Source organism: Drosophila kikkawai, chromosome X (genome assembly GCF_030179895.1).
Source record: "Drosophila kikkawai strain 14028-0561.14 chromosome X, DkikHiC1v2, whole genome shotgun sequence".
Lineage (NCBI taxonomy): Eukaryota > Metazoa > Arthropoda > Insecta > Diptera > Drosophilidae > Drosophila > Drosophila kikkawai.
In genome coordinates this window covers 25480348-25508144 of record NC_091733.1, presented here as the reverse complement: position 1 = coordinate 25508144, position 27797 = coordinate 25480348, and the positions used below count along the sequence as shown (strand labels likewise).

The 27797-nt window shown below is 36.3% G+C and overlaps 2 protein-coding genes across 7 annotated transcripts in view; both read left to right on the top strand.

Annotated features, from left to right (window-relative positions):
• C3G (C3G guanyl-nucleotide exchange factor) overlaps nt 1–22178 on the top strand; it is a 30472-nt gene extending 8294 nt beyond the window's left edge. For 2 of the 6 annotated variants that reach the window (XM_017175022.3, XM_017175020.3), the window contains exons 2-13: nt 12822–13424; nt 13612–13802; nt 13874–14448; nt 14515–14939; nt 15219–15809; nt 18315–18426; nt 18492–19237; nt 19340–19508; nt 19578–20138; nt 20214–20339; nt 21854–21985; nt 22044–22178. In XM_017175022.3, the coding sequence (XP_017030511.1) occupies nt 12822–13424; nt 13612–13802; nt 13874–14448; nt 14515–14939; nt 15219–15809; nt 18315–18426; nt 18492–19237; nt 19340–19508; nt 19578–20138; nt 20214–20339; nt 21854–21985; nt 22044–22176 (4364 nt within the window). In that variant the 3' untranslated portion in view covers nt 22177–22178. Of the gene's footprint in view, nt 1–10145; nt 10540–12821; nt 13425–13611; nt 13803–13873; nt 14449–14514; nt 14940–15218; nt 15810–18314; nt 18427–18491; nt 19238–19339; nt 19509–19577; nt 20139–20213; nt 20340–21853; nt 21986–22043 lie in introns of those variants that run through there. The other 4 variants (XM_070287851.1, XM_070287852.1, XM_070287850.1 and 1 more) reach the window with 4 other exon arrangements.
• Nucleotides 22179–22417: 239 nt separating this feature from the next.
• LOC138929064 (density-regulated protein homolog) lies at nt 22418–22814 on the top strand. Its single transcript, XM_070287853.1, has 2 exons — nt 22418–22574; nt 22678–22814. Exons 1-2 carry the CDS (start codon nt 22418–22420, stop codon nt 22695–22697), a joined length of 177 nt encoding a protein of 58 aa, XP_070143954.1. The 3' UTR covers nt 22698–22814.
• The last annotated feature ends 4983 nt before the right edge of the window (nt 22815–27797 follow it).

Here is a 27797-nt window from a genome sequence, read left to right as displayed (position 1 = left end):
GTCCATTGTCAGGTGTCAGGTGGTGGCACTATAAACTGTAGTGGGTAGTGGGTTGTTGTGGCTCTATGGTCACGTATGAAATGGCGCTTTCCCTCTGGTACCCAGCCCTGATGAGTGTGCCTGTGTTTGTCTGTTTTGTCAACTCGATTGTGGGCTTCTTCTTTAAACTGCCTTTGTAATTTTCACTTACACAATTGCCATTCAGCACTTTTGCTTTCCTATGCATTTCGTTTTTCATACTCGGATCGTATAATATATTATAGTATAGTATATCGTCGTCGTTGTCTGTCAACACCATGTCTATGTCATAATTGTTCACCTGACCGCCCAAAATCTTGGCTCGCTTCCCCCTTTCTCCTTCTGGGGCTTTGGCAAAACTTTCATTCTTTCTTTCTGCCTGCCTGACTTTCTGACTCTCTTGGCTTTTTCGGTCTGTCTTGCTTTCTGGCCAGAGTTTTCGAAGCGTGTCTATTGGACAGTTACATTGTGCGGCCGGCTGCAAGTTGTTTGGAATTGTTTTGGATTGTTCATAAGCCCCGTTTTATTTTTTTTTAACCGAAACCTCAAAACCGAATACCGAATCCAAAGCCGCCGAATTGAATTGGAAGATTTCATTCCCGCCATTCATTTATTGTTGGTTGAACCGAAAGTGAAAGATTCGAAAAAAAAAAGAGCCAGCGAGCATTTCATTGAGAATTGAGAAATCCAAATTAATTGGGCGGCGGAGCGGGGTATTCACCCCAAATCACATTTAAGCGTTTTCATTTAGTTGATAATCGGATTTATTGCTGCGATTAATTTGCAAAACTTTCGATGGCACCGGGTAACAATTACGGCTTTTATTTTTGCTGCTAGGTACCCATAAAAAATTTATGATTTACCAAATATTGGTTACAACATGTATTTTGGAATTATTAAAAAAAAACATAACAAAATAAAATAAAATCAAGATTTATAATTCAAAAAGGTGGCAAGTTCCCTATTATATGTTACCTTTCATATAGAACTTTCCTTGTTTATGGGGCTTGCATTCCATACTAGTTTAGCTCCTTAGAAATTCTGGTAAATAATACCTTAAAAAAACAGTTAGACATGCAAAAAATGCATTCAAAATGTGCGAATAAATGATTTTTTGCGAATACCTATGATTTGTAGTTGTTGCAAACTCGAAAGAGTGCTAAATAACAACTTCCTTTGTTGCATCAATTTCTTATAAAATTATATATGATATTATTATAATTTTTAATTTATAATTATTATAAATATAATATTATTACAATTTTCTTATATTATCCTTTGTATTTCTTAACTAGATTGCATTTATTTTTCGTTGTTTGTTCCAATAGTTGGAGCTAGAGCGTGAGAAGAGTAGGAGGGGACCTTAGGCTTTCTTCATCTAGTTTTCCTGGTCATACACCCACACACACTCCCACGCGCACGCACAACACACACACTCAACACACACGCATCGTCATCGGCAGTTGTCACCATTATAGCGTCACCGACGACGACGACGACGACGACAACATCGTCATCGCTCCCAATTCTCCACGGGCTTCTCAGCCTCGCTTCGTTTTCGTTTTGGCTTTTCTGTTTATGGAGTAGGCATTAAAAAATAGCCCCCCATATACCATACACCCCTTCTGCACACTTAGAAAAAATAGTATATAAAAGGAAAGGGAAATCTAAATAAATCCAAATAGGATATCTAAAGGGAGAAACCTTCTATGAAATGCTCATAAAAAGAAATATCAAGTTAAATAAAATAAAAATAAAATAAAAATAATATATTTTTTTTTAATTTAAACATATACTTAAAGATTTATGTCGGAGAACTCCCCAAAATAATTATTAATTCATTATTATTAAAAGGTCTAACTGATTATAATCATTTATATTGATGCAAAAAGGTGATAAGTATTCTTATCTCAACGTTTAATTAATCAAGCAAGACCGACCGACCTTTTTATTTATTAATGTGTCATAATTGTCATTATTGATGATTCATTCCCTATTGATATATTCTTGTTTCTCAGACTAAAGTCATTCATTCTTCATTTGAAACATTTGTAAAAATGAATCATTTGTATTTGTTATTTATTTACAAGCTTTTAGGTATGGGGAATACCTTTCTGGAATTATTATTATTATTAAAGTTTTGAATTTAAAAAAAAATATATAAATTTGAATTTATTTTATTATTATTTTATTTACTGAAATTTATTTTTAGGTAAATTAATACATATATATTTTTTTTAAGGTTTTTATTCTTTATTTATCGAGGTTTTGCTGTAATTTTTTCTGCAGTGCATTAAAAAAATGTGTAGTTTCGTTTTCGTTTACGCTGCGTTGAGAGTTTTTCTTCTTTTTTTTTCTGTTGATTTTTTGTTTTTGTTTCTGTGCCATTCCTTTGTTGTTGTCGCTGGTTTTTCTGGCAGCGCCTTATTAATTATGACGATGGGCTGCCGCTCAAAAGTTATCTAACCGTTGCCGGGAGCAGAACGGAACAGAACGGAGCTAAACGGATCGGAAATGTAGAAAATATAGCTTGGAACAGGAGTGCCGCCTATGCCCTCCCACACCACGTGTGTTTCGTTTCATTGTGCTTTGGGGAGGTGAAAAGTTAAATAATAAATAAATAAATAGTAAAAAATTAGCCAAGAGAACAAACAACAAAGAAGCAACAGCAAACAGCAACAGCGACAATTCTTGAGTGAGTAATCGAGGGCCAAGCAAATTATAAACACGATGATGTATAATTCAACAATTCATTGGCATTGTGTATTGTGTTTTTGTGTATTGTGTGTTGTTGTTTTGTCGCTGTGTGTTGTTGTGTCTTGTGTGTAGAGTGTATTGTGCCCCACTCTCTCGTGCTCAATTGAGCTTTCGGGAGGAGAACTCGGTGTGTGCTGCTGCTGCTGCTCCTATGGCATTCTGTATACAAAATAAGAAAAATACAGAATACAAAATACTTGTCCGATGACAGCACCTGCGCGTGACGTCATCTGTGGGGTAGGGAAAGGGCAAGGGCAAAAGGCAGAGGCCTAAAGGAGTTTCTTATTAGTGGTCACTATAACAGTCACACACCCACTTCTGTGAACAGAGGGAGAAATAGGCACTTATTTTGAACACAATACATGGAATCTAATTTATTTCGAATAATTTTTTATAATATTAATATAAAGAAAATATACATTTTTAAGGTAATTTTTTTTTAATATTAAATGTTATTTTAAAACACAATTTAATTTGATTTAAAAGATTTAATCTGTTATTTATATAATCATATATGTATATTTACTTTATTTTTTTAAATATTAAAATATTTTTTTAAATATTAGAATATTTTTTTTTAATATTAAAATATTTTTTTAAATACTAAATTTTTTTTTTAAATATTAAAATATTTTTTTAAATATTAAAATATTTTTTTAAATATTAGAATATTTTTTTAAATATTAAATTTTTTTTTTAAATATTAAAATATTTTTTTAAATATTAAAATATTTTTTTAAAAATTAAAATATTTTTTTAAATATTAAAATATTTTTTTAAATACTAAAATATTTTTATATATATATAAATAACATATTAAATATTAAAAAAGTTTTTTTTACAATTCGCATACACTCTTTTCTGTAAAAATAATATTTATTTTATTTATAAAAATATAAATTTTTCATATAACTTTACCTTTTAAAAATATATAAAATTAATGCTAGAACACAGCAAGTTTTTTTTTTTTTGCGTGCATATTATGGCCCCACAACGTGTGTGGGTGTGAGTGTGTGTATGTCTGTGTCTGTGTCACTCGATGCAGTTTTTTATGTACTTTCCGGCATGAAAACCTGTCGTGATCGTGATCACTCGATGACCCATGCTCATGCATAAATCAGAGATTGTCAAATGGAAATGGGATCCACTTGAGCCCTTAGGAAAAACGACAACAGACACACCTGAGATTATAGCATACACACAGGGAGAAATACTAAGCCTTCCTTTATTTATTGCCACAATGTATGTAGCCTATTAACCATGTGTCACAAGTAAAAACAAACAACGAATTGTGTTGACCAAAATTGGTCACATTACCTCTCTACATACGAATTAACATACGCTTAACAGCTGAACAGATAACAGGAGACGAGGAGTGACAAGCTGACAAAGCCATAACATTCAGCTGGCAATTAACAGGAATGTTGTACGAGTGCTAATTTGGCAGTTATCAACAGCAGCGGTCAAGGTAATAGGACCAGGCAGGGATAGGATGAGGCTTAGTACTTTTTTAAATATATATATATTTAATTATCTTATTTTTATAACAATCTCTATGTGAAGATTAGAATCTCCCTTAGGCTTTTAACCTTTAGATAATGTATATTATCTTGACCTTAAGGTTTTATGTCAACCAGAGGCTGTGGGGTTCATTGAAACCCTGCCTTTATGACAGCCTTAAATCGCTACCCCTAATAAATACGTAACTAACTAACTACACATGAATGCATGTGCAATTGTTTTAGTTTATTATTTTATTTACTACTTGAAAATCAGCATGTTTCTCCTTTGTGTTTCCTCAATGATTATGTCATTTAGTTGCCATTTTTTTGTTTATTGCTCTGCTCAATGTGAAGCAGATTTTGAGTTTTATTGGACTTTTTTTTTTTGTTTTGTTTTATATTTTTCGATACCACACTCCCCCTGGGGGTACCACATGTGCTTATACATATATGCGTTTTTTTTTTTTTGGCTATGTATTCATGTTCAGGAACTATCGCGATCGCGGCAGTTAGAAAGCATAGCATTCCAAGCAAACTAAAACTCAAATTCCTCGGCTCTTGTTTTATTTATTTGTTGTTTTCCTTGTGGCTTTGCTGTGCTCGGTGTGTGCCCATTCATTCAGCATTTCACATTTTGTGCACTGTGAGAAATTTAGTGCTTAGAGCCTCGAAATTTATACGTCGGACGTAAAAAAAAAATATGTATAAAGATAAATTATATATAAAGAATTTACATTACAAAAAAATAAAGACAACTTACAAAATAATATTTAATTGAATTTTTTGTTAATTTAAAAAGGTTTTTTTTTTGTGTAGTGTAAATATAACAAAATATAAAATATAAAAAAAGTATATAAATAAAATATAAAAAATATATATAAATAAAAAATAAAAAATATATATATAAAAAAAATATATATAAATAAAATATAAAAAATATATATATATAAATAAAATATAAAATATAAACATATAAAATTATTTTAAAATATTAAAAGAATAAAATATAATTAAAATATTTTTCTGGTTTAATAAATACAATAAAATTTTTTACAGTGCCTCTTTTTAAACCGTTTTTTGTTTTGTTTTCGTTTTACATTTCGCGTTTTCGTGGCCGCTCTCGCTAATGGGTTTACTCTCAGGCGGGCGGCCCTCTCTCCTTCTCAAGAAACAAAAAAAATAAAAAAAAACTGGTTAGAGCCGCAGTAACAATAACAATAACAGCAACATTGAAACTGGTCAGGAGAAGACTGGCAAATATTGGTCAAGTTGAGAGGCCCAAGAGACCCGAGGACTTTGCATACACGAGCCAACGGCATTATTATGTCGATGATGCGTCCGCTCCGATGTGGATTTTATGAACGATCTTCATTATCATGGTCTTCATCGGGTGTGCCAATTACCAATTTACCAATTTGGTGTCATCTCCTCCTTCTTTTCCTCTTTTCCTCTGCCTTCCTTGGCCGTTTGACAGTTTCTTTAAATCAGCCTAGCCCAGTTTCTTTTTTTTTTCTAAGCTACAGTAGAACTTGTCTTTAAAATTTTTAGAAAAATATAAAATGTTATCAAGAATACTTATCACTTTGATTGCTAATATTTTACCTGGTTAAATGGTGTTTTTCCTTGATCGACATAATATAAGGCAACAAAGTTACTCTATACTTTTATGAAATAGATTTTTAAAATCTTTCTAAATTAAATTTAGTTCTTTTAAAAGCTAACTTCCATATTTAAGCCTTATTGAGGTCTCACTGTTTTAGTTCTTTTCAGTTTTGTTTATTTTTATTTTTGGCCAGAACCAGAATTGAAATCACCTCTTGATCGACTCCAGACTCGACTTGTTCAACCCGCTCGGTGGCTCGAACCCACTCCGGGTGCTCCGTTGCCTGAACCAATTTCCTAATCATGCAAAGTGGCTCTCGTCTCGCGGCAACTCGATTGTGCAGTTGCTGCTGCCTCCCGGTGATATCGGGTTTGGGTGGTTTTTATTTTTTTATTTTTTGGCTTTGAGTTTGGGTCGCCTCGTTGTCGTCGTCGCATTTCCCCATTTCTGCGGTGTGCCATTAATTAATTGGGTGAACGTGACTTGTAATGCCTGAAACGTCTTAAATGGCTAGAGGAGAGTGGGTTCTTAAGGCTAGTAGTGGGCGTGGCATGTAATTGGAATTGGCCCAAAGGCAACCCAAAAACAAAAATGAGAAGAGAAATGTGTTGCACTTGGAATTTTGGTATTTCAATGGGGAAATCTAACAAAAACTGCTGATAGCAATGGTTAAAACCTCTAGGTTGATATTAACTATTATATTTATTATAAATATTATAAATATTATAAATATTATAAGTATTAAAAATATTATATTATTATAAATATTTTAAATATTATACATTTTATAAATAGTTCTTATAGATTATCTCCCTTTGGTCAATGAAAACACGTCTCTCTGATTACCTACTTACCTACTTAACTCTGTCATAACTCCCAGCTACAGATTGGTATATAATTCCGGTTTCCGGCTTTCAATATCATCATTATCTTGGCCAGTTAAGTGGGTGGTGGTGGAGGTGAGGAGATTGTAATTATATATTTCACGGGGCAGGAAGTCCCGCTTGGCTAACCGATTAAAGCCCTATCAGTGGCAAATTAAATACCTTTTCGTTACGTTGATAACAGCGACCGGTGACCTTGAAGCGGATGTATGTATGTAGTATCTAAATAACCTTTATTTTTTGCGTTGTTCTATTTTAAGCCCCGATTTTGGGGATAGACTTCTCTTTTAACCCATTACCCTTAACCGTTTGGTGGCATTGGCATTAACCTTGTCCAATGATTAGCTGTGTATATACTTGACTTTTTTTTTTTTTTTTTTTTTCTTTTGCTGGGTTTTTCTCGATTTGTGCTCGCCTTTGTGGTGGCCTGTATTTGCTTTCGGCTTTTGGCGACGCCTTCGATTTTCGCCCATTTGCGCAGCAGCAACAGCAGCAGCAGCAGCCACTGTAGCTTATTTCCAAGGCAAGTCACGAGCGCCACTTGCGAATTGAACAAATCCGCCCCAGAGTCGCGTCTGCCGCCCCCTTTTACCCCCGGTCACGGCCCTGCACACCCTCTGCCTCACCTGAAGCGGAGCTCTTTCAGGTGTGCCAGCTGATTGATAATTGCGAGTTATATGAAGAGAGCCAGAGCGACCGAGAGAGAGGCCAGCAGCAGCGGCAGCATCCCAGGCAAAAAAAATTTCGAGACAAACCGCTGGCTGCACAGTGAGAAAAAATAGAGCACTAAGCAGTAAATCAGGCACTAAAAAACCCATAACTAAGGCAATATGGCATTAATTTCGATTCGGAAAGCTGTTCTGTGTTAGTTTTTTCTAGGTAATTAAATCTGTCAACTAAATTAATTTTTTTAAGGAATTAAAATTTTTTGTCAAATTTTGAAAATTTTAACGATGTAACCCCTTATCAAATTTGGAAAAAAATTTATCAAATTTTTTTTTCTAAGAAGGTCTGTCTTAATCGACTCGCCTGTTAATGCTGATCAAGAATATATATGGTTTATGGGGTCGGAAATGACTCCTTCACCTGGTTTTCAGCTTTCGACTAATATATAATACCCTGCAACTGCAAGGGTATGATGATTTGGGAATGACTTTTACTTGCCTCCCATAATTCCCAGTTACTAATTTCATATATAGAATCAATGATTCACTTCTGGCTTTATTATGATCCAAATTAATGGCCTGACTTGTGGGTTACTTTATGAACTTGAAGCAGCTGTAAAGGGGTCTTTGAAAGTGACTTAGTTTAGCTGCATTCAAGGGTATTTTTTGTGCTATCATTTCATCTGAATATCCTTAAGAACCTAGTTTAGCTGTAAGTGAATCAAATGGGTTTCCTTTTGACAAACTCTGGCTTTTTCCAATGAGAGTAATAGTTTGGATTTTTTGAGCCTTTTCCCCAAGACTCATTGTGATTATAATTGTTACATCAAGTTACATCATGCACCATTTAATGAATGAAAGGGCTCTCCCCATTACCTTAATGGTAACCCCCTTTAAAAGTGAATCATATTTTCTTTTTATACGGAAAGAGTGACCCCAAAATAAAGTGATTTATATTACTTAGTTGTATTTTTAATTGTTTATACAATATAAACTACTCTTTGTTCTTGAAAAATATCAGAAAAATGTTATTTATTTGTGCCTTTTTCGATTAATATGGCTCCCAGAATGAATTAATCGAATGTTTGTATATCAAAAAGGTAGAATACTGTTTATTATCAAATATTAAAACGCTAAAGCTATTTATTCATTCCTGTTGTACATTAGCTAAAACCTTAATTTTATAATAATTAATTAAAATGTAAACCTAAAAATAAATTTTAAATTATCGATAATAATTTCTATCTGTATTTTGTGGCTATCAGTGATTTGCACGTTTTTGTTGCCCCTGTTTTCATTTTTTTTTTTTTTACTTTGAGAGAAATTATGGAGAGAGAGAGAGAGAGAGAGAGAGGTAGAAAAAAAGAGCAGAGCGGCAGGAGAGATCAGGAGAGTGGCCGAGCCAGCTAGCCAGGTGGACAAGTGCCATTTGCTGCTCTTCTGCGGCACTCGTGGCTGCTGCTCCCGCTCCCAATCCCCCAATGTTGCTGCTGCTGCTGGTGCTGCTAATGTGTTGCCATTGCCGTTGGCCGGTTGGTTAGCGTTAGCGGTCTCTGTCGCGGACTCCAACTCGGACATCAGTCGTCGTCGTTTGCGGATTTTCATAGTTCAGTGCGCTTTCCAGTTGTCGACAACTACGGCTACGACAACCACAACGGGCCGGCGGGCGACAGCTGACGACAGCAGCAGCAGCATCGCCATAGCCATAGCCATCTTCAACACCATCAGCAGGCAGCGTCTAAATATAATCATTTTTATTTGTGATTTATTTAATCAACATCTCACCCAGAGGCCAGCGCGCCAGAGATTGGCGAGAGTGTGCGGGGGCCGTCGTCGTTGTCGTCGTCGTCGTGTAAGCGATGGAAAAATAAAACAAATACAACACCAACCACAACAAAAAATAGCCTCAAATTGCTCTTGAAAGTGAAAGAAATTGCACAGAAAGTGCAATATATATATTAACGTATCGGTTATCGGTGATTGAAATCAATCAAACTGTTGCCTGTGCCTGGAAATCGATTAGAAAAGTGCGGAAATTGCACTTAAATAGTGTCAAGAAGACTAAAAACGGGGCAAGAAGGCTATCTTTCGGATGATATAAGCCATGTAAATAAACAGATTAATAAAATAACAATTCTTAAGAATGAAATTGTGTATCGTTAATCGCCTGAATAAGGTATAAATCGATAAATACAGAAAAAAAGGCTTGAACTTGGCTTCTTAATACAATTTTAGATAATATTGTATCGATAACTACACCACAACTATTGATAATCGCCTGAATAATTAACCTATCTATAAAATATGATAACTTCTTTTACTAGTGGAATAAATCTATCATAAATCCCGATATAAAAGCCTGAACTTGGGTTGAGGCAGGCCCAGCTAATAATATTTACAAAAATTATCGGGAATATCAAACAACAAATATGGTTAATCGTTATAATAAATTATTTTTAAAATAGTTTTTACAATTCCCTTAAAAAAACACAACTATCTGAACGTGTTAAATAACCAAAAAACAAGGTGCTGCAATCGTTAATCGTATCTCTCTCCTATTGCTTATCGGAATTCGGTGAAATCTATCGACAAACAAAACAAAACAAAAACAAAACATAATATCCAAAAGACGCGACAAATTGGTGATGTTATGCTTGTGTTTTCGCCTCTCTATGGCTGCTGTTGTTGTTGTTTAACATAAGTATTTGTGGTGTTGTCATTATGCAACGTTATGCCGCAGTTTGATGAATCTTTTTTGAGCGACTGTGCGCTCGCTGACCGCTGGCATGTCTACTCGTACACGCTCAAGCAGCTGCCGCCGTCGCATCCCGGAGATCCCAAAGCCAGCCGGGGAGCTAGCAAAGCGGCTCCCAGAGATGATGAACATCATCAGCATCAGCATCAGCGGCAATCATGGTCGCCGCGAGATAGCAACAATAACAGCAACCTCAGCAGCAACACTAGCGGCAACACGTTGCATAGCATTAAATTCCACAGACGTCGCAAATACAAAAAGCTGGCACGATTGGCACTATCAACGCCAGCGATTCCACTGGCAATGGACTCCCCAACGTTTGGTCTAGTGCCGCACAAGAATGCGCTGTTATGCCGTAAGTGAAAGCTGGCTCCTGCTGTTGCTTCTCCTCCTCCTCCTCCTCCTCCGTATCTTCCCCCTTGAAAAGTTCCAACCGAAACGCCTCAGCAAGTCCGGGGACCACCTAGGAATGCAATTTTATTTGGCAAATGTGCATTTCTCAGCTCTAATTATTGCAAAGGCATTTATTACAAGGCTTAGTTCATTAATTGTACTACATTTTGGTCAATAATTGCAGCTCAAGTGGTTGCAAAAAGGCCACAAATGCAGTTGTGCTTCTTGTAGGTTGAACTAGGGATGTATATCGAGGGGAAAGATGTGATATCGAGCTTAATATTATATCGAAAATAGCGTCAACTTTGATAAATTGAATTTTAAAAAATATAGATTTTACAGAAAAATATCAGGAAAATTTAAAAAAATTTGTTATGTCTTTTCTGATTATTTTCTTTCGCTATATTAAACAAGGCATCGATTTATAGCAACGTTTAAATATCGTATATCGATTTTTTCTGAAAATATCGTTACAGTTTCTATATTTGCAGCAATCTTAGGGTTGAACTGCTTTATTATATATAATATATAATTTATAAAATAAATATATATTATATTATATATATAATATATATTTATTTTGTAAATTATATTATATTATTATTAATATATTATATTATATTATTTTGTAAATTATATAAAATATAGAATATAATACATATAAATTATAATTTATTATATATATAATATATATTTATTTTGTAAATTATATATATAATATATATATAATAAATTATAATTTATATGTATTATATTCTATATTTTATATAATTTTTAAAACCAATATACCCATTTAAATTTTTTGTACACTTTAATAAGTAAATATTTTTAGATTTTAATCAATTTAAAGTGAAACAGCAACCTACCTTATATCGTATAAGAATGCTGGGTGTCGGTTGTGCTGTAATTTTTGGCAATATTAGTTTTGTGGAATTTGGCAAAAGTCAAGAACAAACAGAACAGGCTGCATTAACGAATAAAACAAAAAAGATTCAACACGGAAATCATGATGTCATTGGCATCTATTTCTTTACTTAATGGCCAAGCGTCGTAGCAGCTGTAAAATAATCAAATGTGTTTTTCAATTACATTCCAGAAATAATTATTAATTATACAAATTATTTGCTGGCAACATTATTAGAAACAAGAGAAGAAGCTAACGATGTTTCTCTATCTAAATTTGAAATTTATTTAAACAAAACTGAAAAAAGAAAACATTTTTAGTTATTAATTAATTACTTAAAATTAATTCAATAATTATTAATTTATTACTTAAAATTAATTCAATAATTATTAATTAATTATTAAAAATTAATTCAACAATTATTAATTAATTACTTAAAATTAATGTATTAAATTTTTTAATTAATAAATTTAAATTTAATTAAATTAAATTTCAATAATGTAATTGAATTAACTAATTTAACTTATTCGAATGCTTTAAATCAATTTTTTATATGCTTTTTTTTTTGGACAAATCAAATTTTCAAAATATCATAACTAAGTCAAAAAACCATCAAATTTAATTCGGCAAGCTTTTCTATGCTATTTTTTTGTAGTTAAAAAAATCTGCATACTAAGTTTTAAATTTTAGAAAATCCAAATTTTTCTCAATTTTTAAAAATTTTAATGATGTAACCCCTTATCGAACTTTGAAAAAATTTATCAAAAAAATTTTTTCTTGGAAAAATGTCTTAATCGACTCGCCTGTTAATGCTGATCAAGAATATATATGGTTTATAGGGTCGGAAATGACTCCTTCACCTGGTTTTTAGCTTTCGACTAATATATAATACCCTGAAACTGCAAGGGTATTCATATTTAATGATTTGTGAATGACTTTTACTTGCCTCTCATAATTCCCAGTTACTAATTTCATATATAGAATTAATGATTCACTTCTGGCTTTATTATGATCCGAATTAATGGCCTGACTTGTGGGTTACTTTATGAACTTGAAGCAGCTGTAAAGGGGTCTTAGAAAGTGACTTAGTTTAGCTGCATTCAAGGGTATTTTTTGTGCTATCATTTCATCTGATTATCCTTAAAAACCTAGTTTAGCTGTAAGTGAATCAAATGGGTTTCCTTTTTATAAACTTTGGCTTGTTTCAATGATTTGTGAAGCCTTTCTTTCTATATATCTTAGTTCCCTGTATAAAATGAGAGTAATAAGTTTGAATTATTTTTTATAGAATATAAATTACTTTTTATTCATAAATTCCCTTTTTTTCGATCTCCTTGCAGACGGCAGCATCAGTTCTCCATCCACGCCCGGCACCTGTTCGGTCGGTGGAGGCGGCTGCAGCAGCAGCAGCAACAATAGCATCAACAGTGGCGGCTACTCCACGGCGTGTACCCCGCCACCGGCAGCGCATCATCAACAACAGCAGCAGCACCACAACCACCAGCAGCAGCAGCAGCACCCGCCACCATCAACACCTGGAAGTCGTGGTGGTGCAGGCGGAGTCCCACCACCGGCACCATTAAATCTCAGTGGCAGTGGCCAGAGCGGTTCATCGGGGCATAAGAACAGCCTCAAGGGCACCAAATTGGCGCGACGGGCCCGCTCCTTCAAGGACGACCTGATCGAAAAGATCTCCCTGATGCGGACCACGAACAATACGCTGGGGCGTTCCCATTCCCCGCATAGTCCGCGCACCAAGCACGGTGCCAAGCCGCCGCCCACCACCGAGGAGGTGCAACGATCCACCCAGACCCTGGAGACGCATGTCAAGGATATTTCCAATGCCCTCAAGCACTTTCGGGATGTAATACTCAAGAAGAAGCTGGAGGTGCTGCCGGGCAATGGGACGGTGATTCTGGAGACGATTGCCAGCATGTATTCGGGTGAGTCCTAGATGGTATGCGTAATAGAAGGTGGTCATTGTTTTAAATCGAAATTATCTTTGAAATTAAAAGGGGAAAACGGAATAAAAAAGGGTTTAAAAATATTTAAAAAATAATTTAAGATCTCTAGAGTTTATATTTCAATCTCCTTAAGCCTTAAACCCTCTTTAAACCCCTTAATCCACAGTTATCCAAACCTACACGCTGAACGAGAACAGTGCCATTATGACCTCCGCCACGCAGCAGGTGTACCAGAGCCTGGGCAAACTGATCAAGCTATGCGACGAGGTGATGCTCTCCGAGGAGAGCGGCGAGTGCGCCTCTCTCAGCAATGAGAATGTGCGCGAGGTCATTGATCTCCTAGAAGATGCCGTAAGGGTGGGTATCCTTAGATCTTGACCCTGAGCTACCTTAATACCAATATAAATCCCTATCCCCCCGTCCCTCAGAATCTGGTGACATTGGCCCAAGGCAAGCTGAAGGAGGATCAGTGCGCCTTCCGCTATAGTGGCTCTGGCCTGGGCAGCATAGGAGCTGCAGCAGAGATAATGGGAGCTGTCACGGCCTCATCGGGCGTCGGCGGAGGACCTGGAACTGGCATTGGTCTGGGCATGGCCAGCATGCGTGTCTCGGCAGCTGAATCAGCGGCAGTGGCACAGCGCACCTCCTTGCCGGACATTGGTCTAACGCCCAAGGAGCGCGACAGCCTGGAACAGTGCAATGTGAATCCCATGCGTGGCTCCCACAGCACGGAGAGCATTCTGCGCGATTCGAGTCCGCCGCCAAAGCCACCGTTACCCAATAGGGCTAGCAATCCGCCACCATTACCGCCAAAGCGACGCAGCCAGCCGGGTGCCCCGGGTACTGGAGGAGGAGGAGGAGGAGGAGTGGGTTCATCATCGACATCCACCTCCACCTCGAATCAGGCCAGTCCCCAGCCCTATGCCCAGTCGCACAACATCAGCCTCAACTCGGATCTGGACTGCAGCTCCAATATCTCGCTGCTGAACTATGGTGTGGATAGGTGAGGAATCCTCGAGAGAAAAGGTATGGAAGTCCTTCAAAAACGAATGTTTTTTTTTGTCAACAGACTCTCAGTGCGTTCCCGTTCGCCGGATGAGAACAGCCAGTGCTCATTTGACTCGGCGCTGAATCATTCACGCGAGGAGGAGGATCAACTGCAGCTACAGCGGCAGGAGACATTGGAGAGCAAGCTGATCAGCCACAGTGAGTATAACCGCCATGAAACGCCAACGACGACGACAACAACAACAACACCCACTCCCGTGGTGGTTACCCCAAACGAATCCCTTACGAAAACAGAAACTACAGAAGCTACCGAGGCAATAACATCGAATGCGAATGCTGGCGGAGCAGGAGCAGGAGCAGTCACTGCCGCAGCAGCAGCAGCAGCACCTACTGGTGGTGGTGGTGTTACAGGTGGTGGAGAAGCCAACACGGAGCTGCGCAAGGCGGCAGCAGCACTCACCAGCAATCGGCACTCCAATGAATCCGGTACCTACTCACAGACAGAAAATCCTAGCTCACTAGCTGTTACAAAGTTCTGCTCCTCCTGCTATGAGTTCCGTTACCCCTCCGCCCTCCCCCTTTCCCTAGTTATCCTGGACCTGCGCCTGTATATAGCATAAATGCCACTCCTCCTCCTGCTTTCTCCCCTCGTTTATTTTTGTTTTTGTATTCCCCCTTTTTGGTTATGGCTTTCTTGTTGATTTTTTTCTGCCTTTTCTTGGCTTTTCTCTTATTTTTGTTGTTGTTATTGTTGTGTTCCCTTAGGTTTTGTGTCCATGAAGTCGTTTCGCACCTCCACGCAGAGCGTGTCCAAGCGCTCCTCGGACTACAGCAAGTCCTCCAGCAGCAATTCGGAGATTGCCTTTAGCATCAGCGAATCGACGGCGGCGACGGCAACTTTGGGGGAATACCAGCAGATAAGCCAGTCTGTGTCGCACAGCAGCCGGAGTTGTACCACCACCACCACCACCACAACCACTGGCTATGCCAGCAGCGGTGACCTAGAACAGATTCTGGACTCTGATCTGGCGCCGGCCCTGCCGCCAAAGAGCAATCAACGGGGTAGCCTAGCTGCCGCCGCCGTCGTAACCGATGAACTGGATGAGGGTCAGTCCTCGTCTAGTGGCTGGGCCAGCCATCGGAGCAGTCAGTCGGAGGTGGCCGAGCTGAGGCAACTGTCCCCGCAGCAGCAGCAGCAGCATCTCCATCATGCCCAGCAGCTGCAGCAGTGGCAGTCCAAGCATCACAGCCTGATCGAGGGACCGCGCCTGCAGATGGCGGGGAGCGGTAGCTGCAGTGCTTTCGATCAGCGGCATCTCGAGGAGCCGCCGCCGCTGCCCATGAAGAAGAAGCACAGTAAGTAGAGGCGCCTCCACCAGAAGCACCAACCGTATTTACATCGATTTCTTTTCCCTTTTTCTTTTTCCTCGGTTTATTTTGCATCTCGAATGTGTGGTGTTGTGTGTGTGTATGTTTTTGTTTTTTTTTTTTTTTTTTTTTTTGTTATTTCTACCGCCAGGCCAGGCCGAGCGGTAAGTGCGTGTGTGTGAGGGGTCTTCCATATACATATATATCATATATCCATATATCCAGCCCATCCTTTAGCTCAAAATCAGACTAAACACTCGACAATCAGTAGCCACAAACAGTCTCTATATCATCTAGATCTGTGAGTCTCGCGGTTTGTGTGTCCTTTTAGAGCCTTTTATTTATGTGAAGCACTTTACCTTAGAGCTGGAAATAAAATTGACTTTTGGAAACGATTAATCGATTTATTCTATAATGCGATACATTGATCTAAATTTTTAGAATCGGTTTATTATTATTATTTAAATACAAATATCAATAGATAAAATGTAATAAACCTAAAAAAATAAAAAAACTATTTTGCATAATTAATACTTAATTAAATGAATTAAAATTAATTAAAATTTTTTAAACTTAAATTAATTCTGGTTTTGATTTTAATCGAAATACTTGTAGAAGTTTTTAGAGAAATATACTTTTTATCGATACATCATTTAAATTAAAAAATTAAATTAAATAATTATTAAATTAAATATTTATTAAATTTAATATAATTAATTGTTTTTTCTAATTTCAATTAAATTAAATATTAATTAAATTAAAAAAAATATTTCCGTTTTCCATTTAAAAAAAAAATCGATTTACTGCAAATCTATCGATATATAATTTAAATTAAAAAATTAAATTAAATTAAATGAATTAAAATAAGTTACATTTTGTATTATCAATAATTTCCGTTTTCGATTTTTTTAAAACAATAAATCGATTCACTAGAAATCGATCTATTTCCAGCTTTACTTTACATTACTTTCATAGCATTCTCTATATTATATATATATATATATATATATATATATATATAAATATATATATATATATATATATAAATATATCGCAAACACACCCACCCAAACAAACCCCCCTTTAGCCAACCCAAACAAGCCACGAAAGTCTGCCAAATTGTTGTACGCAAGAGTCTAACCCATCTCAATTATCGTTCCCACCAACATCTAGTGTTTCAGAGTGTGGCCTTTTCGGGTAAGTCTGTGTGTTTAACTAGCGGAGACCTCAAAAAATACACGAAACAAAAGCACAAAAACCAACAAACCTGCTGCCAAAATGCCCAAAGAACACGAAAGAAACAAAACAAACCAAAACATTGACTCGAAAACCCAAAGAAAAGTGTACAAAACTTGAGCTTATAGAGCTCGAAATGCTCTCAAGAATCCTAAAAAAAATATTCAAAAATTGAAATGCTCTCTAAAACCATAGAAACTATTCAGAACTTGAGCTTATAGAGATCAAAATGCTTCGAATCTTGAGCTAAGATAGCTGGAAATGCTCTTAAAAACTATCGAAAATATTGTAAATTTGAGCTTATAAAGTTTGAAATGCTCTCTTAAAGTTCTTAGAAAATATTCAAATATTTAAATGCAATAGTAAAGTTTCTCGGGAATTCTTTATTTAAAATTTTTTGGAAACTTAAAAGCAAGCAGGAGAGGCAGGCCAAAGGAGCATCCCAAAGCTGAGGTTCCTATATTCAAAATCAATATTCCTTGACTTTTTCTGTTACCATTTGAAGGCATAAACTAAATAGAGTTTCCAGGAAAGAACATTTCGAGGATCTTGCCTCCCAAAAATCAAACTGAAGATGCATGCCAAAGCCCTACAAAGCCAGGACTTTGCGGTCTTTGCTGAGCCAGGGAAATAGGAACCTCTTTTAGATTCGAATTTCCCCATTTAATTTAATTTCAAAACTCTTGATACAAAATAACCTTTGATTATACAAAACCATCAAGAGGTAGCAATAGATATAGGTTGCCCTGGGAAGAGCATTTCGAGTTCGAGTTGCCAGCTTTTGCGCTTAGATGCTGCGCTGCCCTGCTGCATTTGATGTTGGTTTCCAGCTGGCGCTTGAGCTCTAGATCTCTTGCTTTCGTTCCAAACCCGCTGTTGTCTTGTCCCAGCCCCCGCTCCAGCTCCATGTCCCAATCCGCTCTTTTTCGTTCCATTCTGTTGTGGTCCTGACGTTGTGTTTTTCGTTCTTCGCCCGATACCTTGTAGAGCCCAAAACCAAGACCGGAAAAAAGTCCTTGTGGAAAGAGTTGGGAAAAAATGAATGATTACATCGATTCTTTCGATTTTGGTCGATACATTGATTGGGTTTTAAAACAATCGATCTACCCAAAACTGTAAATAAGCTCGTTTTTTCCCAACTCTGCTTGTGGAGCACCCACCAAGTCAAGGATCGCTCGATCGATGCTTAGTTTTTATATTTTTTCCAAAGTCCCAAGGCTGAGTTAATGCTAATGCCACTCCGTATACCCCACACAGTTCTGGCCTACATGGAGATCTGCTCGGCCTCGACGCGCTCCATCGAGCAGCATCGCCACACGATGCACGCCTACAACCTCAGCCGCAACATCTCGCACAGCCAGACCATGAAGTGAGTAGCGTCTCGGCCCACCAGCTGGGAATCCCTTCAACATTCTCTTTATCTCCCTGTTTCAGCATCATGCCCATGAGCAAAGAGCTGTCGCCGGAGCTGGAGACACCGCCAGCACTGCCGCCCAAGAACTACAAGCAGCGCAAGGCCAACAGCCTGGCAGCAGGAGGAGGATCTTCCTCCTCCGCCTCGTCGAAGCCCATCATTCTGACCACTATGACTCCGCCGCCCAGTCCCAAGCCCATTATAGTGACCACAACGACCCCGCCACCCACACCTCCAGCCAGTCCCAAGCCAGGAGCAGCAGCAGTAGGAGCAGGTGCAGCAGCCACTGGCAGCAGCAGCGCCGAGAATGGATCCACAGGCAGGCCGGATAGCCGGATGGCCACGGTCTGTGAGGAGCTCAGCGGCGAGGAGAGCCTGCCAGAGGGAATGCCCTGGTCTCCGGCGCTAGATGGCTATGGTTACTACTGTCACTCCCATCAGCTGCCCAACGAGGTGGACAATGTGGGTCAGATGCCAATGAATACGCCCCAGCTGCTAGACGAACAGGTGGTTGAGGAGGCCACCAGTGAGGTGGTAGCCGGCAATGAGGCTTCCAAACAGCAGCAGCAGCAAGAGGCTGAGGCGGATCCAGAGGCGGTGGCAGCGGCGGAGCATGAGGAGATGCTGATCAATATGCTGGAGGAGGTCAACATCACACGGTACCTGATACTCAAGAAGAAGGACGAGGATGGACCGGAGGTGAAGGGTGGCTACATAGACGCCCTCATCGTGCATGCCAGCCGCGTGCAAAAGGTGGCCGACAATGGTAGGCAAAAGCAAAAGCAAAAGCAAAAGCAAAACCCTTCACGTAGCCATTTTCACACTCATTTACCTCTCAACTCTGCCCCTGTTGTTGTCTCTTGCGCAGCGTTCAGCGAGGCCTTCATCACCACCTTCCGCACCTTCATCCAGCCGATCGACGTGATCGAGAAGCTGACCCATCGCTACACATACTTCTTCTGTCAGGTGCAGGACAACAAGCAGAAGGCCGCCAAGGAGACCTTCTCGCTGCTGGTGCGCGTTGTCAACGATTTAACGTGAGTTTTTACTTTGGGCTTAGGTTAACTTTACCCCTTAAATACGCCTTCGTAAACCCTTTTGTCCAGGTCGACGGATCTCACCAGCCAGCTGCTGAGCCTGCTGGTGGAGTTTGTCTATCAACTGGTCTGCTCCGGCCAGCTGTACTTGGCCAAGCTGCTGCGCAACAAGTTCGTGGAGAAGGTGACCCTGTACAAGGAGCCCAGATTGCATGGCGGCGGAGGAGGAGGAGGCGGACTCGAGCTGGAGCTGGGCGGTGGCGGCAGCTCTGCGGGAGTGAGTGGAGGCGGCGGCAGCAGCAGCGGCCTGCTTGATCTCAAGTCGCTGGAGATAGCCGAGCAGATGACCCTGCTGGACGCCGAGCTGTTCCAGAGGATCGAGATACCCGAAGTATTACTATTTGCCAAAGATCAGTGCGAGGAGAAGTCGCCCAATCTCAACAAGTTCACCGAGCACTTCAACAAGATGTCCTACTGGGCGCGCTCCAAGATCCTGCGCTTGCAGGACGCCAAGGAGCGGGAGAAGCATGTGAACAAGTTCATCAAGATCATGAAGCATCTGCGCAAGATGAACAACTACAACTCGTATCTGGCGCTGCTCTCTGCGCTGGATTCGGGGCCCATAAGGAGGTGGGTTTTCTGGTTAACCTTTCTAAAGGTTTATAGAGCTAAGTTTTTTTGGTTTCTTTTTCTTTCTTTTCCCAGATTGGAGTGGCAGAAGGGCATCACGGAGGAGGTGCGCTCCTTTTGCGCCCTCATCGATTCCAGTTCCAGTTTTCGGGCCTACCGCCAGGCGCTGGCCGAAACCAATCCGCCCTGCATACCCTACATGTAAGTTGAAAGTCTCTCAAAGTTTTTATACCCTACATTTTGCCTTGGGATCAGGGTGTCAAAGGGAATCTATCATGAAATCATTCATTTCAATTCAGAAAACTCTTCTATGCTAATTTTTAAAAGCCTAAAAATCAGTTTACTACATTTAAATTTTAATTTAAAGGTGTTTTAACATTGGAATAGTTATCCATAGTTTATAATAATAATTTTTGGGAAAAGTAAATCTTAAAAAAAATCACAATTCGACCAAAAAAGCATAACATTTAATACAAAAAGCTGTTCTGTTTTAGTTTTAAAATTTAAAAATATTAAAATTTAAATTTAAAATTTAATTTTAAAATTTAAAAATATTAAATATTAAAAATTAAATTTAAAATTGAAAAATATTAAAATTTAAATTTTAAATTTAAAAATATTAAAAATTAAATTAAAAATTTAAAAATATTAAAATTTAAATTTACAATTTACAAATATTAAAACTTAAATTTAAAAATATTAAATTTAAAATTGAAAAATATTAAAATGTAAATTTAAAAATATTAAAATTTAAATTTTAAATTTAAAAATATAAAAATTAAAATTTTAAATTTACAAATATTAAAATTTAAATTTTAAATTTAAAAGTATTAAATTTTAGGCCAATCAAATTTTTAAAAAATTGTGCAATTTCTTGAAATAATTTTTGGGGGAAAAAAAAACTTAAAAAATCCATAATTAAACAAAAAATGCTTTAATTTCAATTCGGAAAGCGGGTTTGTGTTAGTTTTTGTACGTTTAAAAAATCTGCATACTAAATTAAATTTTTTAAAAATCAAGATTTTTTCCAATTTTTACAAATTTTAATGATGTAACCCCTTATCAAATTTTGAAAAAATGGCCCAAGAAATAATTTCTTCCGGACATGGCTAAAAAGATTCCCCTGTTATTCCTGATCAAGAATATAAAAAAAATCATAAAAATCTTCAAGAAAATCAAAATTATTTAAATACTTTAAACCGGTTTTTTTTGGACAAATTAAAGTCTAAAAACGCCCTAGCCAAGTCAAAAAGGCATCAAATTCAATTTGGAAAGCTTTTCTATGCTAGATTTTTCCAGGTTAAGAAATCTGCTTACTAAATTTTTAATTTTAAAAAATCAAGATATTGCACAATTTTTACAAATTTTAATGATGTAACCCCTTATCAAATTTTGAAAAAATGGCCCAAAAATGTTTTTCTTCTGAACATATCTAGAAAGATTCGCCTGTTGATGCTGATCAAGAATATATATGGGTTATGGGGTTGGAAATAACTCCTTCACTAAATAAATTCATATTTCCCCTCAAAAAGACCAAAAATATTTGATTTTTTTAAATGGATTTTTTATTTTATATTTTAATATATTTTTAAGGTATTTTTTATATGTTTTTTAGAGTCGCAAATGAATTCTTTACTTGTTTACAATATAAAAATAATAATAATTATAATTATAATTAATATAATAATAAAATATATTAATGTATTCCTTTCCAGTGGCCTCGTCCTTCAAGATCTGACGTTCGTGCATGTGGGCAACCAGGACTACCTGTCCAAGGGCGTCATCAACTTCTCCAAGCGCTGGCAGCAGTACAACATAATTGTCAACATGAAACGTTTTAAGAAATGGTAACAAACTCAATTATTCAACTTAATTAATTAACTAATTTTGGTTATTTTGTGGCAGTGCCTATCCATTTCGACGCAACGAGCGCATAATACGCTTCTTCGATAACTTCAAGGACTTTATGGGCGAGGAGGAGATGTGGCAGATATCCGAGAAGATCAAGCCCAGGGGACGGCGCCCCGTCAACTACTAAACACCAACTTTATATATACATCTATATATACATATTACAGGATATATACAATATAATTAATATATATCTGCAGAGAGAAAGAGAGAGAGCATCACTATCTCTATATACAAATTATACAAGATATATGATATATGTAGCTGCATCCGAAATACATCGTATATAGTATACACTACCTAAGATATATAGGCTCGACGAGTGGCCAACTACTCCCCCACCAAGTAACTACTAATCCTGGAGAACCATGAGCAACACCACCACCACCACCACCACCACCACCACCACCACCACCACTACCACCTTCACCACCAGCACCAATCCAAGGCCCAGAAATCTTTTTACCGAAGACACAGCAAGAGAACACAACGAATTTTTGGGAGATGGCAAGGAGAAGAGAAGAGGTAACTACCATATATGATAGGGACATCTCTCTAAGCAACCCAGTAACCCAGCACAAGGCGCAATATATAGGCCATGTATACCTTATAAACCTAATACCCCCAGCTCTCCAGCCAAATAACTGATAACCGATGACTAAACTAAACTGAACAGCTGTGTGTGTGTTTTTTAGCAGGGACCGTAAAAATAAGAGTTATGAATTTTTAAAGAGAATTTGAATTTATCTTCAATTTAAATAAAAATAAATTACTTTTTTTTTAATTTTTTAGGTAAAATAATTTAAGATAAAAATTTAAATAAATATTTATTTCTAAAAGTCCTTATTTATTTTACAAAAATAATTCCTTAAATTTATTTCAAAATAATTTTAAACAGCCACTAATTTTTAATCCAAAAATTAACGTTTATTCCCCGATTTTTATATTCAAAAAATTCATATTAATTACGGTCCCTGGTTTTTAGAGCAAACTTAACTGAAAAAAAAAACTAAAGAAAATCAAACTCAAAATCGAAAACCCAAGTAGAGGCGGATATCCAATCAATCAATCAATCAAATCAATCAAAAACAAAAAACAAAAACGAACCTTCCTTCAATTAAACGAAGCAACTTCTAAAGTTAACCACAAACGAGATATAAATTCAATTTGCTTTTAAATGTAAACAACAAAAATATTTATGGTTAAAAAAACGGAGGAGCTATAACGATAGGGAGAGATGGAGGCTAAGCGGGAGAAGGAAGGATAATATAATATATATATACCCCTTGAAGAAGAGTAAAGCTCTCCATAAATATACATCAAGTATATATATAAAGTGTAAATTAGATACAAGTTTAAGAGACACCAACCTGTCCAGTCCCGGGCCTTTTGAAGGCTGCGTAATGACAAAGAGAGGAATTCTCCCCTATATATATGTATATATATATATATATATATATACACTATATACTATATATATATATGCATTGGCCTCTGTCCATGCCTTGATCCCCCATCCATGATCCTTAGTCAAAATACATACAAGTGAAATGTACAAAACCTAAAGGAAGAATTAACTCGGATTCTTGGCTTAACTTTAGTTTTCGTTTATTTTTTTTTTTTTATGATAATAATGTAATGTAAGCTTCTGTTTTGTTAATTAAATAATTACTGATTGTATGTACATGTACTGAGGGGGTTTAACGAATGTATTCTGCACACACACACACACCATACACACCCACAACACCCACATAAACACGCACATAGGAAACAAGACTGTCTCTTAGGATATATATGTATATGTAGTTGTATTTCATTTATCTAAACAAGCTACATATATGGTATGTACTGCTTAAATTACAACAAATTGTTCAAAACGGCAACTAAAACTACACACACACCACAACACACAACAAAAAATATAAGAAAACAAAAACAAAAAAACAAGGAACAAGGAAGCCTATATAGTATATATCCGATATCTGTATGTTTTAGTCATTGCTTTGTATGTGCCTCTATTATCTATTATCGATTTTGGATGTTTGTGTATATGGTATTTCCACAACAACAACAACAACAAGAACAACATCAGTTTTAAATTTTAAATTTTAAATTTTAAATCTACATTTACACTTTTACTAAAAAGAAAAACTAAGAAACGTGTAATCTAAAACAAAGAACGAAGAGAAACGGCCTGGCGGAGGATATTATTATTACTACATAATATAAATAATTAAAACAAAGAGAAGGCATTAATTATTTATATTTTTAATAAGCTAACGAACCTAAGTAACGAATAAATTATTCGTTTTTCTTTCTATATATGCTTTTTTTTATTTGTATGTCTCTCCCGTTTCTTAAATTAAATTAAATACTTTTTGTATATGTATGTATGATGAAACCTAACTGATTAGTTTATACAATGTACTTTCGTTTCCCCCAAGAGCCCCCAGAAGAGAAAAGAAAAAACATAAGTAGAGCAATTTTCAATTGTAAATGTATTTGTAACTAAATGTTATGCGTGTAATTCGTAAGAAGAATGAAAATATAGCTACACAATCAATGTATTTTTCCTTTAAACGAAAAACGTCTTTTTATTGGGTTGGAGCAGGGATATATCCAGGTAACAGCGGAATTGCCGTTGCAAATTGATCCAAAAGGTACGTATACAAGCTGGATGAGCATCTCTGGTGGCAAGTGGGATGTCATTTTCTTCCAATAGATTATTTATTATGCGCGATTTTATAGCCTCCCAATATTGCAATATAGCTAGATGAGCATCACTGATAAAAGTGAGCATCACTGCACTTTCGGCTGATTTATGAGATTTTTAAAAATTGGTTTCCTGCCTATTTTTGTTAGAAAAATTATTTTAAAATTACAGGTAAGTATTTCATTAAAACTGAGTAGGCAGTTTTGTTAAGCGTAGAAAAGGCAACTCAAAACAGTTTTCCGAATTGAATTTCATGCGTTTTTGGATGAATTATGAACATTTGAAAATGAGGTTTTTTTCTGGCTGAGTTATGAACCTCTGATATTTAGTTTTTTGCTTCTTGTTGTTTAAAAAATTCTTTAAAAATTACAGGTAAGTATTTCAGTAAAACTGAGTAAGCAGCTTTGTTAAGCGTAAAACAACGAACTCAGAACAGCTTTCCGATTTGAATTTCATGCGTGTTTGGATGAATTATGGATGGAATTATGTCAAATTAAATCGATCCAATTTTTCAAAAATATGAAAGGGGTGCCATCATTAAAATTCTCAAAAATTTAGAAAAAATTACATTGAAAACGTAGTATGCAGTTTTGTTAAGCTTAGAAAAAGCAACTCAAAACAGCTTTCCAAATTGAATTTCATGCATTTTTGGATGAATTATAAACATTTGAAAATGAGGTTTTTTTCTGGCTGAGTTATGAACCTCTGATATTTAGTTTTTTGCTTCTTGTTGTTTAAAAAATTCTTTAAAAATTACAGGTAAGTATTTCAGTAAAACTGAGTAAGCAGCTTTGTTAAGCGTAAAACAACGAACTCAGAACAGCTTTCCGATTTGAATTTCATGCGTGTTTGGATGAATTATGAACATTTGAAAATTAGTCAAAATGTCAAATTAAATCGATCCAATTTTTCAAAAATATGAAAGGGGTACCATCATTAAAATTCTCAAAAATTGAGAAAAAATTACATTGAAAACGTAGTATGCAGTTTTGTTAAGCTTAGAAAACGCAACTCAAAACAGCTTTCCAAATTGAATTTCATGCATTTTTGGATGAATTATAAACATTTGAAAATGAGGTTTTTTTCTGGCTGAGTTATGAACCTCTGATATTTAGTTTTTTGCTTCTTGTTGTTTAAAAAATTCTTTAAAAATTACAGGTAAGTATTTCAGTAAAACTGAGTAAGCAGCTTTGTTAAGCGTAAAACAACGAACTCAGAACAGCTTTCCGATTTGAATTTCATGCGTGTTTGGATGAATTATGAACATTTGAAAATTAGTCAAAATGTCAAATTAAATCGATCCAATTTTTCAAAAATATGAAAGGGGTACCATCATTAAAATTCTCAAAAATTGAGAAAAAATTACATTGAAAACGTAGTATGCAGTTTTGTTAAGCTTAGAAAAAGCAACTCAAAACAGCTTTCCAAATTGAATTTCATGCATTTTTGGATGAATTATAAACATTTGAAAATGAGGTTTTTTTCTGGCTGAGTTATGAACCTCTGATATTTAGTTTTTTGCTTCTTGTTGTTTAAAAAATTCTTTAAAAATTACAGGTAAGTATTTCAGTAAAACTGAGTAAGCAGCTTTTTTAAGCGTAAAACAACGAACTCAGAACAGCTTTCCGATTTGAATATTATGCGTGTTTGGATGAATTATGAACATTTGAAAATTAGTCAAAATGTCAAATTAAATAGCTCATAACTCGGCCAAAAATGCATGAAATTCAATTTGGAAAGCTGTTCTGTGTTGCCTTTTCTATGCTTAACAAAACTGCATACTCAGTTTTGCTAAAATACTTACCTATAAAAATGTGAACTTCACAACTCGGCCAAAAATGCATGAAATTCAAAACCTAGTATGCAGTTTTGTTAAGCTTAGAAAAGGCAACTCAGAACAGTTTTCCAAATTTAATTTCATGCATTTTTGGCGGCTGCGATGACAGACCTCAACCCGATGGCAGTGGAGGACGGTGATCGGATCTTGGCTCCGGGCTAGTTACCCTGCAGCAGTCGTAAATAATTAAAATATTTATAAATACAATTTAAATATGTAAATGTAATTGAAGGAACACACAAATATGGATCAATAAAAGAACGTGAAATCCATGTGGAAATGTTTGTTGAAGTCGGCATTTATTTGGAGGCCTTGGGATAGTTTTTCTGAATTTTCAAATTTTTTCTTTATTTTTAAAATTTTTTTCAGATTTTTTAGTATTTTTTAGATTTTTTTTTAGAATTTTTTAAATTTTTTTAAATATTTTAACTGCCAAATTTGAATTTGAATTTAACTGCCAAATTTGAATTTGAATTCAACGACGATCAGTGATGCTCATGTGCATCAGTGATGCTCATCTGGCTATATATTGCAATATTGGGAGGCAATATATTGCAATATTGGAAGGCATCAGTGATGCTCATGTGCATCAGTGATGCTCATCTAGCTATATATTGCAATATTGGGAGGCAATATATTGCAATATTGGAAGGCATCAGTGATGCTCATCTGGCTATATATTGCAATATTGGGAGGCAATATATTGCAATATTGGAAGGCATCAGTGATGCTCATGTGCATCAGTGATGCTCATCTAGCTATATATTGCAATATTGGGAGGCAATATATTGCAATATTGGAAGGCATCAGTGATGCTCATCTAGCTATATATTGCAATATTGGGAGGCAATATATTGCAATATTGGAAGGCATCAGTGATGCTCATGTGCATCAGTGATGCTCATCTAGCTATATATTGCAATATTGGGAGGCAATATATTGCAATATTGGAAGGCATCAGTGATGCTCATCTAGCTATATATTGCAATATTGGGAGGCAATATATTGCAGTATTGGAAGGCATCAGTGATGCTCATCTGGCTATATATTGCAATATTGGGAGGCAATATATTGCAATATTGGAAGGCAATATATAGCCAGATGAGCATCACTGATGCAGATGAGCATCACTGATGCAATTCCTAAAATTTGGCCGCTTCCCAAACTGGAGTAACAGGCGAACAGAAACCAGCAG